The sequence below is a fragment of the Lepidochelys kempii genome, chromosome 26 (assembly GCF_965140265.1).
Source record: "Lepidochelys kempii isolate rLepKem1 chromosome 26, rLepKem1.hap2, whole genome shotgun sequence".
Classification (NCBI taxonomy): domain Eukaryota; kingdom Metazoa; phylum Chordata; order Testudines; family Cheloniidae; genus Lepidochelys; species Lepidochelys kempii.
This window is the reverse complement of record NC_133281.1, coordinates 13,002,976-13,016,729: the sequence shown is the minus strand read 5'-3', so window position 1 is coordinate 13,016,729 and position 13,754 is coordinate 13,002,976. Positions and strand designations below refer to the sequence as shown.

General features: G+C 49.5%; 1 protein-coding gene across 5 annotated transcripts in view; it reads left to right on the top strand.

Moving 5' to 3' along the window:
• The window catches only part of TET3 (tet methylcytosine dioxygenase 3), a 173,126-nt gene that overhangs the window by 91,427 nt on the left and 67,945 nt on the right, over positions 1–13,754 (top strand). The window contains exon 1 of one of the 5 annotated variants that reach the window (XM_073325186.1): positions 462–858. The exons of 3 other annotated variants lie outside the window; for them this stretch is intronic. Coding sequence is in view for 1 of the 2 variants with exons in the window: in XM_073325182.1 (XP_073181283.1) it covers positions 11,937–12,050 (114 nt within the window). In the remaining variant the exon portion in view is untranslated. Of the gene's footprint in view, positions 1–461; positions 859–11,928; positions 12,051–13,754 lie in introns of those variants that run through there. One more of the 5 variants, XM_073325182.1, reaches the window with a different exon arrangement.

The following is a 13,754-nucleotide window of genomic DNA, read 5'->3' as shown; positions in this document are numbered from 1 at the left end:
GAGTGACTCCACAATTCCTTGGTTCTGTGAGCTTCCCTGATTACATCAGATGGGGAGTGAGAGCAGGCAGAAGGGTGGCCGGTTGCTTTCGTTCCAACGCAGGCTCTCCTAGATCCAGACCTGGGTTCACCCAAGGTTGAGGGGCTGCGGCGGGGGTGGGGTGGGGGAGTGTTCAGCGAGCGCTGATCGGACTGAGGCTTTCCCACCAGAAATGCCTTGGTGCATTAAAGAAAACAGCAACCGGCCACTGTCATGTTCCCAAAAGGGAGTGCCCAGCTCTGTGTTAAGGGATACGGGGGTTGGGACTATGCTGCAGGAGCAGCATATGTAACCGGTCCCTTTAACGGAACAGTCAGGGGGCATTTAAGGTTCTTTGACTGAAGCTGGAGGCAGAAAAACTCGGCGCTCGCAAAATGCTGAATCTCCGCTTTTCAGGGGCAGGGGATTTGGTGCCAGTCGATTTATTTATTTATTCATTTCTCTATTTTGCTTTTTCAAAGCCTCCCTGAAGAGGCCGAGGCCTGCCCCCTCTGAGCCCGCCGGGGTGCGGCGTTTTATTTCAAAGGGGTGGGGGAGTTAATTCTGTCCCTCCGTCGCCCGCACCGACCCTGCTTTCTCCGCCTGCATGCAATACTGCTGCCATTCCGGCTATGTACGTGCACTGTGCAAGAAGGATAATGGCCCCTACAGCTGTTCGGCGGGGGGAGGGGGAAGTGTGTGTAGGCTGAATAACTAGATCAGTGTTTCCTCCTCTGTGGTCCTTAGTTGTGGTGTGTCACGTTTTCCTGTGGACCCTTCCATGCTTCCCTTTCCTTTCGCCTCTCTGTTTTTGGTTCTTTTCCAGTGGATTCTGCAAATGTAAGTGTTCCCTTTTGATCTTTCCCTTGTGTGCAATTTTTCCGAGAGGTCTGTCTGTCTCTCTCTCTCTGTCTCTCTGTCTTTGTTACAGAGAGTGCCAAGGTTTACCCGGCGTGTGTGTGTTTGGTTGAACCTTGGCACTGGTGTGTGTGTGTGTGTGTGTGTGTTAATCTGGTGCAGCTTTCTCTGGTGTCTGTCTGTCTGTCGATCTACTGAGTGCAGAGATTACAAGCTGGTGGGAGGCAGCATGTCATGTTTAAATCGCAGAATTTGCAAACCGCAGCTGAACTGGCAGACAGGGCAACGATGTGGGAGCACCGACCTTTGTAAGCTGTTGCTATGGAAAACCAGCCCTTGCTGCTCCCCACCTTTTCTAAAATATTGCACCAGGTCCATGCAGCCATCTGGGCAGGGGGTGAGCTCAGAGATAGTTTTGCTTTGACAGCATTTGCCCCCCGGGGCACCAAAGTAACTAGACGGGGAGGCGAGCGGTGGTGGTGGGGAAGACAAGAGAGGAAACACATTTCTTCAGCACAAAGGTTACCCTGTCATTTGTAAGGTCCTGGAGATCCGCGGTGGGGTTTTCCTGTAATGATCTTAAATTATAAATGGCTACTAACTTATTTTCTTAAGTAGCTTACTGAATTTGGAAGCTTTCCAAGGTATATTTGTGTGTGTGTGGTTTTCTTTCTTTTTTTGGCTGAGGCATTTAAAAAAAAACAACTCACTTTCCCTTAAGGTGGATTTTTTTTTCCTTCTAAAAATCTTGTCTGCTTCACTTCTGGGGGAACTTAAAAACGATCATTGGGGGAGAAAAAAAGCTGGGGATTTAAAAAAAATTATCTTTATTATTTGCCTGGGTAAATGAAAGGAGAGCTAGCCCAGGGGTGCGTTTTCAAGGGGAAATGGTGGTGGTAATCGAGGTGTGTGTGTGGGGGCATATTTGTCATGAAAACTGGGGTGACTTTGTCCCGTGGGAGGTTGATTTCTACAGCATCACTCAGGCAAAAGAGAGAGAGGGAGTCTGAGTAATTGATCCCCACTAAGGAAGCAGAATGGCCTCACAATGCACACCCTGCAAGATCTTTGCAGAGATTGGCAGATCCAAAGCCTTCTCGGGACCAAGGGAGCAGGGGCGGCAATGCTGCTGATAGCTGGGGTGTGTGGGGGGGAGAGAAGCAAGGGAAAAGGCACGAATTGTAGAGGTTCCTCCTCAGAGTTCCCCCACCCCCAGCTGCGCTGCAAAGGAACAAAGGGAGCCGGGCGGAAAAGCCGTGATGTGCAGGATTTGTTAGATAAGGGGTAGATTTGATTGGCTCCGTGTGTGAAAATCTGCCTCTGATCTGTAAAAGATATTAGATTTATAATTAACCCTTTGGGGAGCCCAGCAGCACAGCGGAATTGTGTCTCCAGGCTGCAGTCTTCTGTACCTTATCGCCCCGGACTGCAGCTCCCAGTTCAGGTATAGCTGGGACGGATGATGCACTTTGCCTCTCTCCTTTGGCATTTAATTGAGCAGAGCCTGGGGTTTGTAGAGGAACTTTTTCATCAATTCAGAAATTTTAAGGCCAGAAGGGGTCACTGTGCTCATCCCCTGGCGATCCTTGCATTGCGCCCCCCCTCTTGCTTAACTAGAGCAGATTACCTAAAGACACCCCCCCCCCACCTTGACTGACAGCCTTCATGTGAACTTTAGTGTGATAGGGTTTTTTTTTATCCTGGTCCTTAATGGAATCCCCGGGCGGGTGATAAACACAGTGGGAGCAAAGACGACCAATGTGCAGCGTGCATAGTTACCCTTTAATATCCCTGTGACCTCCCATAGCTATCACAGGTTAGCTAGTTGAGGGCATGGTCATGTTCCCACTGAAGTCAAGGAGAGTCTTGCGCTGGAGTTCTGTGAGCTTGAAGCCCACAGCCTGCCAAGCCCTGTGTGTTGCTCCTCTGGAAGACACACCTGATGTCTGATGTGCATCTAAGGTGCAGGTGTGGCCCTTGTACAGTCTGAGCCAGTTTATAGCTTTTCACTGCAGCCCCCATCGAGCCACTCGGCTTGGGTCTGCAGACTGGAGGTTCGGTTCACCAACGTTTTGTGGGTGAGGTCCGCGTCTGGGAGCAACGGCATCTAGTAGCGAGAGCAGTGTCCAAGCTCCCACGTGCCTGGCTGCCGATGGACCCCCCACCCCTGCCTGACATCCAGCTGCCGCTGCTGTTCCAGCCCTGGGCTTCCCATGCCCAGAGCTCTGCTGATTCTGCTCAGCCCTGGTCGGCAGCAGCATCCCCTTGCTGTCCTGGTTGCATGGGACTTCGTGTTTGCAAAGCCCTGAGAGGTCACTGGATGCAAGGGTTCAACTGCAACTTGTTAATATTCGTTAACACGCCAAGTGCTGTTTTCGCAGTGGTCCCCAAATGCATTCAGTTCCCCACCCCCATAATATTTCTGTGTATTTTCAACGGGCTTAAACGAAGCACTTAAAAGCTGGCGTGTTGGCCGAGCTGCTGAGAACACAGCTATAATTGTGTGGCCCTTGATGGTTTTCAGCGCCATGTCCTTCCCTTTTTCATTCCTTTTGAATTTCTAATTGCGGTTACACTGGCGTTCTCCTCTCCCCATCCACGAGACACATCTCGGAGAGGAGAAAACAGAGCAATTAGGAGGAATTCCCGCAGCCCAGTTCGTTTCAGACCTTTCCTGCCTGCCTAGGTTTTTGGATACCCTCTTCTCCTCCGTAACATTGGTGCATCCCCCAGAGATGAACACACCACATGTCTGTGAATTAGGACAGTGCTACTATCCCCATTGGAACAGATGGGGAAACTCAGGTTTGGGGTCTGTCTACACTGCAGTCAGAGGTGTGACGCTGCAGCACGTGTAGACGCACCTGAGCTAGCTCGCTCCAACAGCGGTGAAGCTCAGGCTGTAGGAGTCCAGCCGGGACCCTCGAGTGTGTACTTGAGTGGCAGTCCCATGCTGCCATGGCTTCCCTGCTATTGGATCAAACTACGCTTGGGTACGTCCTCGCATGCTGCAGTCACCCCTCTGACTGCGACATAGACATCTCCACAGAGAGACTGAAGACCAGGTAGTGAAGTGCTCAGCCCCCGCAGAGAGATCAGTTCCCATTTAGTCCTCTCAGCCACGGCCCGATTTTCAAAGGTGGTCAGCAGCACCCAGCAGCTCCCATGGGGACATGTAGGGCCAGATTTTCAAGTGTCACCTGTTTTGGCCCAAGGAGTTGGTGGCGGGGCTGAGGATTGAACCTAGGTCTGCTCTGCTGTCTTTCAGTCGGAGGGTCTTAACCTCTAGACCAGACTTCTTTCCTTGTGAGCCGAGGTCTGGAGTTCTGTGTTCAGGTCTAAGCCCCACAGGGCTAGCGAGCTAGAGGGAATTTGAAGGAGAGCAGCAAAAGTGGTGCTCGGGTTGGAGGGCACTGATTTTTGGAGCAAGAATTCGATAGGTGTAGAGCGCGCCAGGGTGAGGGGGAGTTGGTAACTCTCTATGGGCATTCAGCAGACATGGACACCAAGGGTAGAGGGTCTTGTCTAGGTGATGGCCATAACTAGGAAGGACGGGATGAGATGAACGATAGGAAGACCGAGTCTGAATATCTGTTTGGCTGTGCAACGGGCTGTCCCGGGAAGTGAAGAGACACCTGTCATTGGGTTATTTAGCACACAGTCTAGCACAGCCCTGGAGAAGCAACCTAGAGCAAGGGACTGTCCTGCACTAGGCACGGACAGAATGAAATGGGTTGCATGTGTGGGTGCAGGGGGAGGGTCCCCCCATCTATGCGTGGAAGTGAGGGCTGGACGGGTGGTATATGTGTCCCCTCCCAACTGGTGGTGAGGAATCCACAGAAGTTTGGGGCCGCATTAGCTTTTCCAGGTTCCCACTCTGCACCATGAAATCTCCCTTTGCAGGGGCAGCTGTGGGGTCCCTGGCAGCATGGCTCTATGGAAGCTGGAGAGGGGCAAGGGGGCCCTAGAACTTGGGGGCAGGGGGAGTCCCACAAGGCCCCTAGCCCAAGGGATAACGATCCTGCTGATTCCATGCCCTCATGTCACATCAGAAAAGAGTTTGAGGCTCCTCCTCCCGTCTAGCACAAAGAAAGGGAGGGTGGTTGAAAATTTGTGCTCCAGCAGATCTCTGGGGTCTGAGATCCCCACTATTTGCGCTCTCCGAGAGAAGAAATTTGGGCAAGGCTCACAGAGCTCCCCTCCAGCAATTCCGCCTTGCTCCCCTCCTACCACAATTTGATCCACTGACCGGGCGCCTGCGCCATCCTATTAACTCTGCCCAGATTGGCATGTTGAGCCCATGTCCCACCCCTGTATTCCCTTCCCAGGACACCAGAATGTGGACCCTCTGCTGAGGACAACCCTCCTGCCACTTTCTCTGGGCATCCTGGGTCCAGCAACCTCGTTGCTGGGAACACAGACCTCGTTTGGTTTGTTGTTTTTTGTTAAATGCGCCGCTACTTTGCTCCTGGCCTTGGGAAGTGAAACGGCAAGGTCTCCTCAAAGACGGGTCCCTCCGGCAGCCTGGGAAATTGCTGTCAGATGTCTCCTTGGTGCGTGAGGGGGGTAGAACAGACTTCTTGTGCTCTCAACATTTGTGTCGCATTAGAGTACCGTATGGAACGTGGGAGATGGGCCCCTTCCCCTCGGGGCTCTCTCAAAACACAGGGCCGCCTTTGAAGAAACCCTCTTGTTTGGAGCTGTCTTTAGAAGATTTCCAAAGGGACTGGCTGTCCCTTTCGGGTGGGAAGTTACCTCGTTTGGCCTCTCCTTGTTATGGGGTCACAGCAGGTCTGGGGTTGTTTATACTGGCCAGCGACTGACTGCTCCAGTCTCACTTTGAAGTGGGGCCTTCTTGTTGTCAGGGAAAGTGAATTGGAAAGGCAGCTCCGACGCGAAACGAAGGCTATGTCTACATTACCGGCAACACAGCAGCATAACTGCAGCTACACCAACCTAGCACTGCAGTGTGGACGCTTACTGCAGTGACAGAAAGGGTTTTTCCATTGATGTAGTTATTCCACCTTTCCCACAGGCTGCGTAGCTAGGTCGGTGGAAGAACTCTTCCATCAACCTAGCTGAGTCTGCGCTGGGGGCGGGGGCGTTGGTCAACGTAAGTGCATCACTCTGGGCATAAAAATGTTTACAGCTCTGAGCAGTGTAGCTAGGTCGAGCTAATATTTAGGTGTAGACTGGGGCTAAGAACTGGGGCACAGTGGGAATTAGTGAGGAGAGAAATTGCTGCACAATCCCAGGTCAAATCGAGCCCTACGCTGTTAGCCAGAGGATACAAAGGCTGGCTCATAACTGGGCCTCAGGAGGCCGAAGCTTCGCTCTGCCACAGACTTCACGTGGAAGGCCTGGTCTACACTAGAAAACTAGGTCGGCCCAACTGCGTCGCCAACGGGTGTGAAAACTTCTTACACCCCCTGAGCGATGTAGGTATGCCGACCTAGCTGCTTGTATAACCAGTACTAGGTCAACAGAATAATTCTTCCAAGCTACCATCTCTTGGGGAGGTGGATTACCTCTGCTGATGGGAGGAATTCTCCTGTTGGCGTAGCGAGTGTCTACACTGAAACACTCTGCTGCTGTGGTGTTTTTAAGTGTGGACAAGGCCTCTGTCTCCTCCCCGCTCCAGGCTTCAGTATTGCTGAAGCGAAATGGGGGTGAGAATCCTGACCTCACAGGGAGCGGCATGAGGATGGCGTTCAGGAAGCACTCAATGGAGTGGTCACGCGGGCCAAAGATGTACCAAGATGGAAGGAAAGATGGTTCCACTGTAGGTGAAATGGGCTTAGGCATCTCACTTGCTCTGGCACTAATAGGCCCTTACCTTGGCAGAGAGGCTTGAGGGTGAACGAGCCATGAGATGGGATGGTTCTTTCGCCCCCTCGAAGAGACAGTGCGGGGGAAATGTGCCCTTCCAAGAAATTTTCAGGGCGCTCGGCCTGGCTCTAAATCCACACGTGGAATGAAACTGGTTTTTCATTATTTCTCTGATCAGGGTTAATCTCTGTGTTGAGACCCTCAGGATTTGGCCGTTCCTGGAGATAGCACTCGGCATGTGGAGATTGTGTTTCAGTTACAGAGTATTGCCGGAAGCTAACTCGCGCGGAGATCGTCTACATACTGAGTGGCACCCCTTGAACCGGTTTAGTTAAATGGCACAAACACCCATGTGGACACTCTTATTTCAGCTTAATCCAGGCTTATTTCGATTCATTTTAGGAACAGGTTGGAACTAAATCCAAGTAAGATCGTCCCGTGCAGAGGTGTTGCATTGGTTTAACTAGACCAGAGCAAATTTGTGTGTAGACGAGACCTCAGCCTCAGAACTCCCTCTTGAGCATTGTTATCCCTGGTTCACGTATTAAATGTTAGAGGTTAAAGGAGGAGTCATAGTCAGCGCTGGTGTTAGACTCAGTGCCCGAGTCCTGATGCCAGCAGCGTTCCCCCGTTGTTGCCTGCGTTGGCAATTCTCAGTTGCTCTCTCCCTGTGAGGGACAATCCCCGGGTGAGGCTAGGACAGGGCGCTTCAGCGAAGCCAACCATGTGCTCAGCCCGCTGGAACAACACTGCTAGCGAAAGAGAAAATGGGCCAGTCCTCGGGGGGGATGCTAAACTGGAGGCGCCTTTGCAGTGCTTCCTTTTTCTGGGCGGGGGGGCATTCGTACTCTTATCCTCCTCTCGGAGTGGCCACAAGAAACACAATATGGAGATTAAGGGGGAAGAAAACCGTCTGCCTCAGAGACCATGTTAGGTCATAAAACCCCCTTGTGTGGAAACCCTGGGCTGTTTCTGTTTGACTGTCGGAGAAGCTGTGGGGATTACAGCGCTGGATGGGCAGGACTTCATGCCGGGGGGCCTAGGCCTCCTCTTGTTTGTTTTGCAGACTGTATTTGGTTGACTCCAGATGTGCCCTCCCCACCGTATGTCCCGGCAGTCAGATACATGCAAAGATGGAAAAGCCCTATGAGACTCCCTCAGTCCAACTCCCACAGACCCAGGCAGGATTGCTGCCTACCGTGTATTCTTCAGAGAGAGCTGTGGAGAATTCATGTGTGTATGTGTGCATAGAGACAAATGATGGTGATTTACTATTATGTGTTAATTGCTGACAGACAGCATGGTCCACTGCTGTCCATGCTCTCAGGAGCTTACAACCTAATTACAATCAGATCAAATCCCGATTATCCAGCGAGCCATCTTCTTATCTTTTAGTTATCTCCTCTCTCATCATGTCGTATCCCTTAGCTTGTGCCCATCATCATAGTATCTAGGCTCCTTAAATAAACAATGAAACAAAGTCAGGTTCGTGGGAGTTGCAGGCCAGTTAGGGTCTGTCTACACTACATGATAAACTGGGGTCTGTGGGACCCAAGCTTGTGGACTCAGTGTATCCAATCCCAGGCTGGAGTGTCCACACTGTGTCGTAAACCTGGTGGTACGGTTGCTGGACCTGGGTCTCACACCTGTGCTAATACATCCATATTGTGCCATGCAGACCTTCTGGCTCAGGTCTGCAGCTTGACTTGCATCCACACTGCAAAATGACAGGGCTTGGAACTGAGTCTCAGCTGGTCTCGGGCTCAGATCCACTCGCTCCCCACGCCCCAGTGGGTCCTAGGACTTGCACCTGAGTGCTTGCTGACCAGAGTCAGACAGATTTGCATGTAGATGGTAGGAGGGGTTGGTCTCAAACCTAAACCCGGGTTTACAATGCAGTGTATACATAAAAAGAAAAGGAGGACTTGTGGCACCTTAGAGACTAACCAATTTAGTTGAGCATAAGCTTTCATGCGTGCATCCGATGAAGTGAGCTGTATGTAGCTCACGGAAGCTTATGCTCAACTAAATTGGTTAGTCTCTAAGGTGCCACAAGTCCTCCTTTTCTTTTTGCAGATACAGACTAACACGGCTGCTACTCGGAAACCTGTATACATAAAGTAAAGGTATGAGGGGACATGATAAGTTTTCAAGTACATAGAAGGTTGTTAAAAGGAAGAGGGAGAAAAATTGTTCTCCTCAACCTCTGACGACAGGACAAGAAGCAGTGGGCTTAAATTGCAGCAAGGGTGGTTTAGGTTGGACATTAGGAAAAATTTCCTAACTGTCAGGGTGGTTAAGCATTGGAATAAATTGCCTAGGGAGGTTGTGGAATCTCCATCATTGGAGGTATTTAAGAGCAGGTTAGACAAACACCTGTCGGGGATGGTCAAGATAATACTTAGTCCTGCCGTGAGTGCAGGAGACTGGACTAGACGACCTCTCAAGGTCCCTTCCAGCCCTAAGATTCTCTGGTTCCATGACTACACAGCAGTAAAACACCCACAGCTAGCCTGTGTCAGCTGACATGGGCTTTGGAGCTACAAAATTGCAGTATAGACCCTGCAGGGTCCCAGAGCTTGGGCTCCAGCTTAAGCTTGAACGTTTCTACTGCAGTTTTATAGCCCAGCAGTCTGAGCCCCACAAGCCCGTCAGCTGACGCTGGTTAGTCACGTGGGTTTATTGCAGTGTAGACATACCCTTAGGATCTCATCTGAATGACATGCCCTCATATAATGGAGTTCTGGCCCAGTGAGGTCCCCTTTTCTTTCCTGGTAGCGGAGCTGAGGGTTACCATGTTACATGCTCCAGAGCTACTTAGAACTAAGCTATACTGTGGGGAGAGAATTTCTCTTTATCTCTGGAGAACGTGGCCCTTTCAGGTTTATTTTTACCATCTGTAAAGTAACATCTAGAGGTACAATCAGGATCAGGGCCCAGTTGTGTCGGGCACTGTAAATCACAACAGGGGACAGTCTCTGCTCCCAAAAATTTACACTCTAAACAGCCATAGGGTGGGAGGGAAAACAGAGGCATCAGGTGAAATGACTTGCCCAGGGTCACCCAGCGGGTCAGTGGCAGAACTCTGATCTCCTGACTCCCACTCCAGTGCCCTGTCGACTTGATTATGCTTAAGCTCCATCTACACTGTGAACTAGAGGTGTGATTTCCCTGGTCGTGTACACACCCGCAACTGGTGGTTTTGTAAGTGGCATGGCTAAGCCGTGGTGCTTACTGCCGATGGTGCTACTCAGGCTACCTACTGCGGCGATGCGGCTATTTATACTTGCGCTAGCTGGGGGTGTGCAGGTGCTAATATATGTACACGAGCAGGGGAGTCGCACCCCTAGCTTGTCGTGTAAACGGCATCTTAGCCGGAGTGCTTTACAAGCATGCAGAGCAGTTGTTTCCACTGCAGCTAACCTACAGTACGCAGGGGGCTTCAGCTACCCAAACCCTTCACTGCAAGGCCTGCAAATATTAAATACAAAATGTAAGACTCAAGGCACTGGTTGAGGTCAGTGGGGTCCATCGGAGAAGAGAACTAATTACTCTCGGTGTTCCAGATTCTGTTGTGTGGCTGTGGAGAGTCATTCCACGTGGGAGCAGGAGCGATTTCTGTTTCCCCTCGTGGACAGCGCCCTGGGAAAGAGAGCACTTGCATCAAAGACTCCGCTAGATCCCAAGCCGTTGATCTCCCTGTACCAGATTCAACCCTCCTGCGGACATTGATTTCACTAGGGCTTGTGCCTGTTTGTGCTCACAGTGGATTGGGCCCTCTACCTCGGTTTCCCCAGCTGTAAATTGGGGAGAAGGATATAGTAGTGGGAGGGTTCTGTCACTTTAAGGATGGGCTTAGATATTTTATGGACCAAGTATGGATGGCCAAGTCAGGGCTTATATTGGTGTTTATAAGAAGCAGAACTTAAATTACCAGCTGTTTGGGGTGGGGGCCGTCTTTGTTCTGTGTTTGTACAGTGTTCCTAAAATGCTACGATGATAGAAATAATAATAGATGAGATTCTTTGCATTCTTGATCATTTTGAGCTTGCAGTCCATAGTGCGTCTGCTCCTTAGAATAAGGGTTTGCCGGACGAGAGGCTATAAAAATGATTGATTAAAGGGAAATGATCAGCTTCATATTTTTAAATTCATTTTTAAAAATGTCCATTTATTCCCCTTTAAAATTTGAACGTCCCAAAATCTTGTTTTAAAATTTCCATGCCAAAGGATTTTTAACAAGGGTGGTTTTCCTCTTCCCCTGGTGCATGTTTATAAGGGTCTTTGAAGTTAGCTGGTTTGTACCTTGCTAACTGACTGCACATGAAAAAATAGTGAAATCGACTACGCAAAGGGCTGTCGGGCACAGTCAGCAAATTGCAAAAACAAAATAGAAAAGAATTTAAGCTTTTAGTTAGAGAGATCTAAGGTGTTGCTTGTACTAAGAAGAAGTACACCGCTTCCAGACAGTTCAGTTCAGTTCATTTCATTGAAGCGCTGTTGGTATTGGAAAGCTATATGTGCGTTCCTGAAGCGTAAGCGAGAGACAAACCCTCAGATCTCTGTTCCTTTAAAGTTGAAATCTGTTGAGCCCCTTTCAAGTTGAAGTCAGAGCCTCAGCTAGCGTAGATCAGCAGAGATCCACCAGTGTTAGTGGAGATTTGCTGATTTATGCCAGGTTTGTGTGTGTCTAACGGTCTTGTTATACATGTCAGAATATCCCGAAACCTTTATGACCTACGCTTGTGGCACCTACTCGGACAGAACTCCCACTGAACTCAGCAGGCGTTTTGCCTGCAGGACTGAGCTTGAACGACTTCTCAGGCAGGAAGGTCTCTTGACGAGCTGGGAGTGGCCCGTATTCCATTATGCAGCTTTTTTCTGTAGTCAGCAACATGCTTATCTGTAGTTTAGAAACCAGCCTGAACTCAAGTGGAGTGTCTGCCGACCGCAATCAGCCTTCAGACAGTTTCCACCTAGAACTACTCAGGCTTCATAAAAATGCACATGCTCTAGATGTTTGCCCTGTGCCTGTAGCTAGGGGGCTGGGGGGGGGTACAGTGACACTCGCATTCTTTCCCTGACCCCGCTTGTAGGAGTCCGCTGCCTTAATGCTGATCAATTTCTTAAGGATTAAGTGTACAGACATGCCCCATACTTTGAAACCTCTGCAAGGATTTTCCTGTTGTATGCTGGGATCCAGCTTGGTATGCTCACACCATCATCTCTACATGGCAGAGGGCTGGATTAAGGAAGGCTCGGGAATCCTGGCATCCGGGGCAGTGAGTCAGAGGGGTAATCAGCAGCGCAGCACCCGAGATCGCCTGTTTAGGAAGAGGATCAAGGTGAGGCTCCATCAACAGGAGTGCTGGGAGAGGTAGATCTGCTCCAGGGGTAGGAAAAATCTGTCCAGGTAAAAGGGAGGGTGGTTTGAATCACTGGGGGAATAGGCCTTGTTTAGCCTTAATTCAGCCCAGGGCATTACATCGCCCCCATTTTAACAGTAATTCCTAGGAGTCACTTCTGGGATTTGTATGCTCCCCATAACATGAGCACGTGCCAAACAGAGGGCCCAGCCTAGAGACTTTTGATGCCAAATCCGTGTAGCTCATTGATAACTCACAGCAACAGTGGCTGCTGTGCTGGGGTAATACAGCAACAGAGATACCGGTTTGGATTGTCACTAGAGCCATCAGAATTGTTTTGTCAGAAAGTTTTTTCTTTTGGGGGCGGAGGCAGGAATATTCCTTTTTGAACAAGACAGAATTTTCCGCAGGGGGGAAAAAAAAGTTATTTTGTTGAAAGGACAAATTTCATTTTGATTCGATTCAAAATGAAATGTTTTCAGTGTGGGTTTCTCTCCCCCTTTTTACTCCAGCGGAAAAAAGGGAGAAGAAAATGTTCAATTTGAATGTAAATGATTGGGGTGGGGAGGTTATTTCATTTACATGAAAAATAACATAAACTTCCTCCGCAAATTTTGAGTGGAATGAACTGTTTTTAGTTTCCTTGGAAATGTTTTGGGGAAAATTGGTCTATTAATGGGGATATGTTTGCCTTTTAGTAGGGATCCATCCAGCTGGTTTTACACTACCACCTATCACCATTGTATTTGAGCACCTTCCGTACACAATCAATAGTAGTCCTTATAACACTCTCCTTAGTGCAGCGGTTTTCAACCTGTGATCCGCGGGGATCCGCAGACTATGCCTAAGGTTTCCAAAGGGGTCCCACCTCCATTTGAAAATGTTTAGGGGTCTGCAAATGAAAAAAGGTTGAAAACTGCTGCACTAGTGGACTTCATGAAATCGGACACTTTTCCCTTTTGGGGGTAAAAAGCTCTGCTTGAGGTATTTGATTTGCTTGTTTGTTACCGGTGTCTACTTTTTTATTTACTGGGGGGCAGTGTGTGGGTGGCCTCAGTGTTGCAAATGTCATTCGTGCTGTGTTGGAAAAGCTTTCTCAACGGAAAGGAGTACTAGTGGCACCTTAGAGACTAACCAATTTATTTGAGCATAAGCTTTCGTGAGCTACAGCTCACTTCATCGGATGCATCTCAAAGGAGAAACTCCTCAACTCCTTGCAGGATCACATAGGAAGTTATTGTACTTCTGAGCAGATGGGTCCTCTCTGGTTTGTCCCCCAGCCGATTCAGCACTGCTCCCTACAGTACATTAATCTGGTGTTCCAACTACTGCGCTTGACGGTGGCCATATAAAAATTCTTGTCCCCAAGTGCTGGTAAACACACCACTTTGGGAGATGGGCCACTGCTTTTTTTCCAATAAGGGTTGTTATATTTTTAGCATTCAGGAAGCTCTCCTGTTATCAGCAAACTTCTAAAAATATCAGCTCGCATCCCACCTCTCCAGCTCCTAACTTCCTTTCAGCCTTGGTTAAATGTGCCACGAAGTGGGTTAAAAATAGCACCAAGGGGCAAGGGAATGTTGGGTCATGAAAATAGCATTCTCCAGTCTGCAGATCTTCTAAGGCGCCTATTCTCCTCCATCGTTAATGCTGAGATGTAAGGGTTGCGAGTGAAATCAGTGC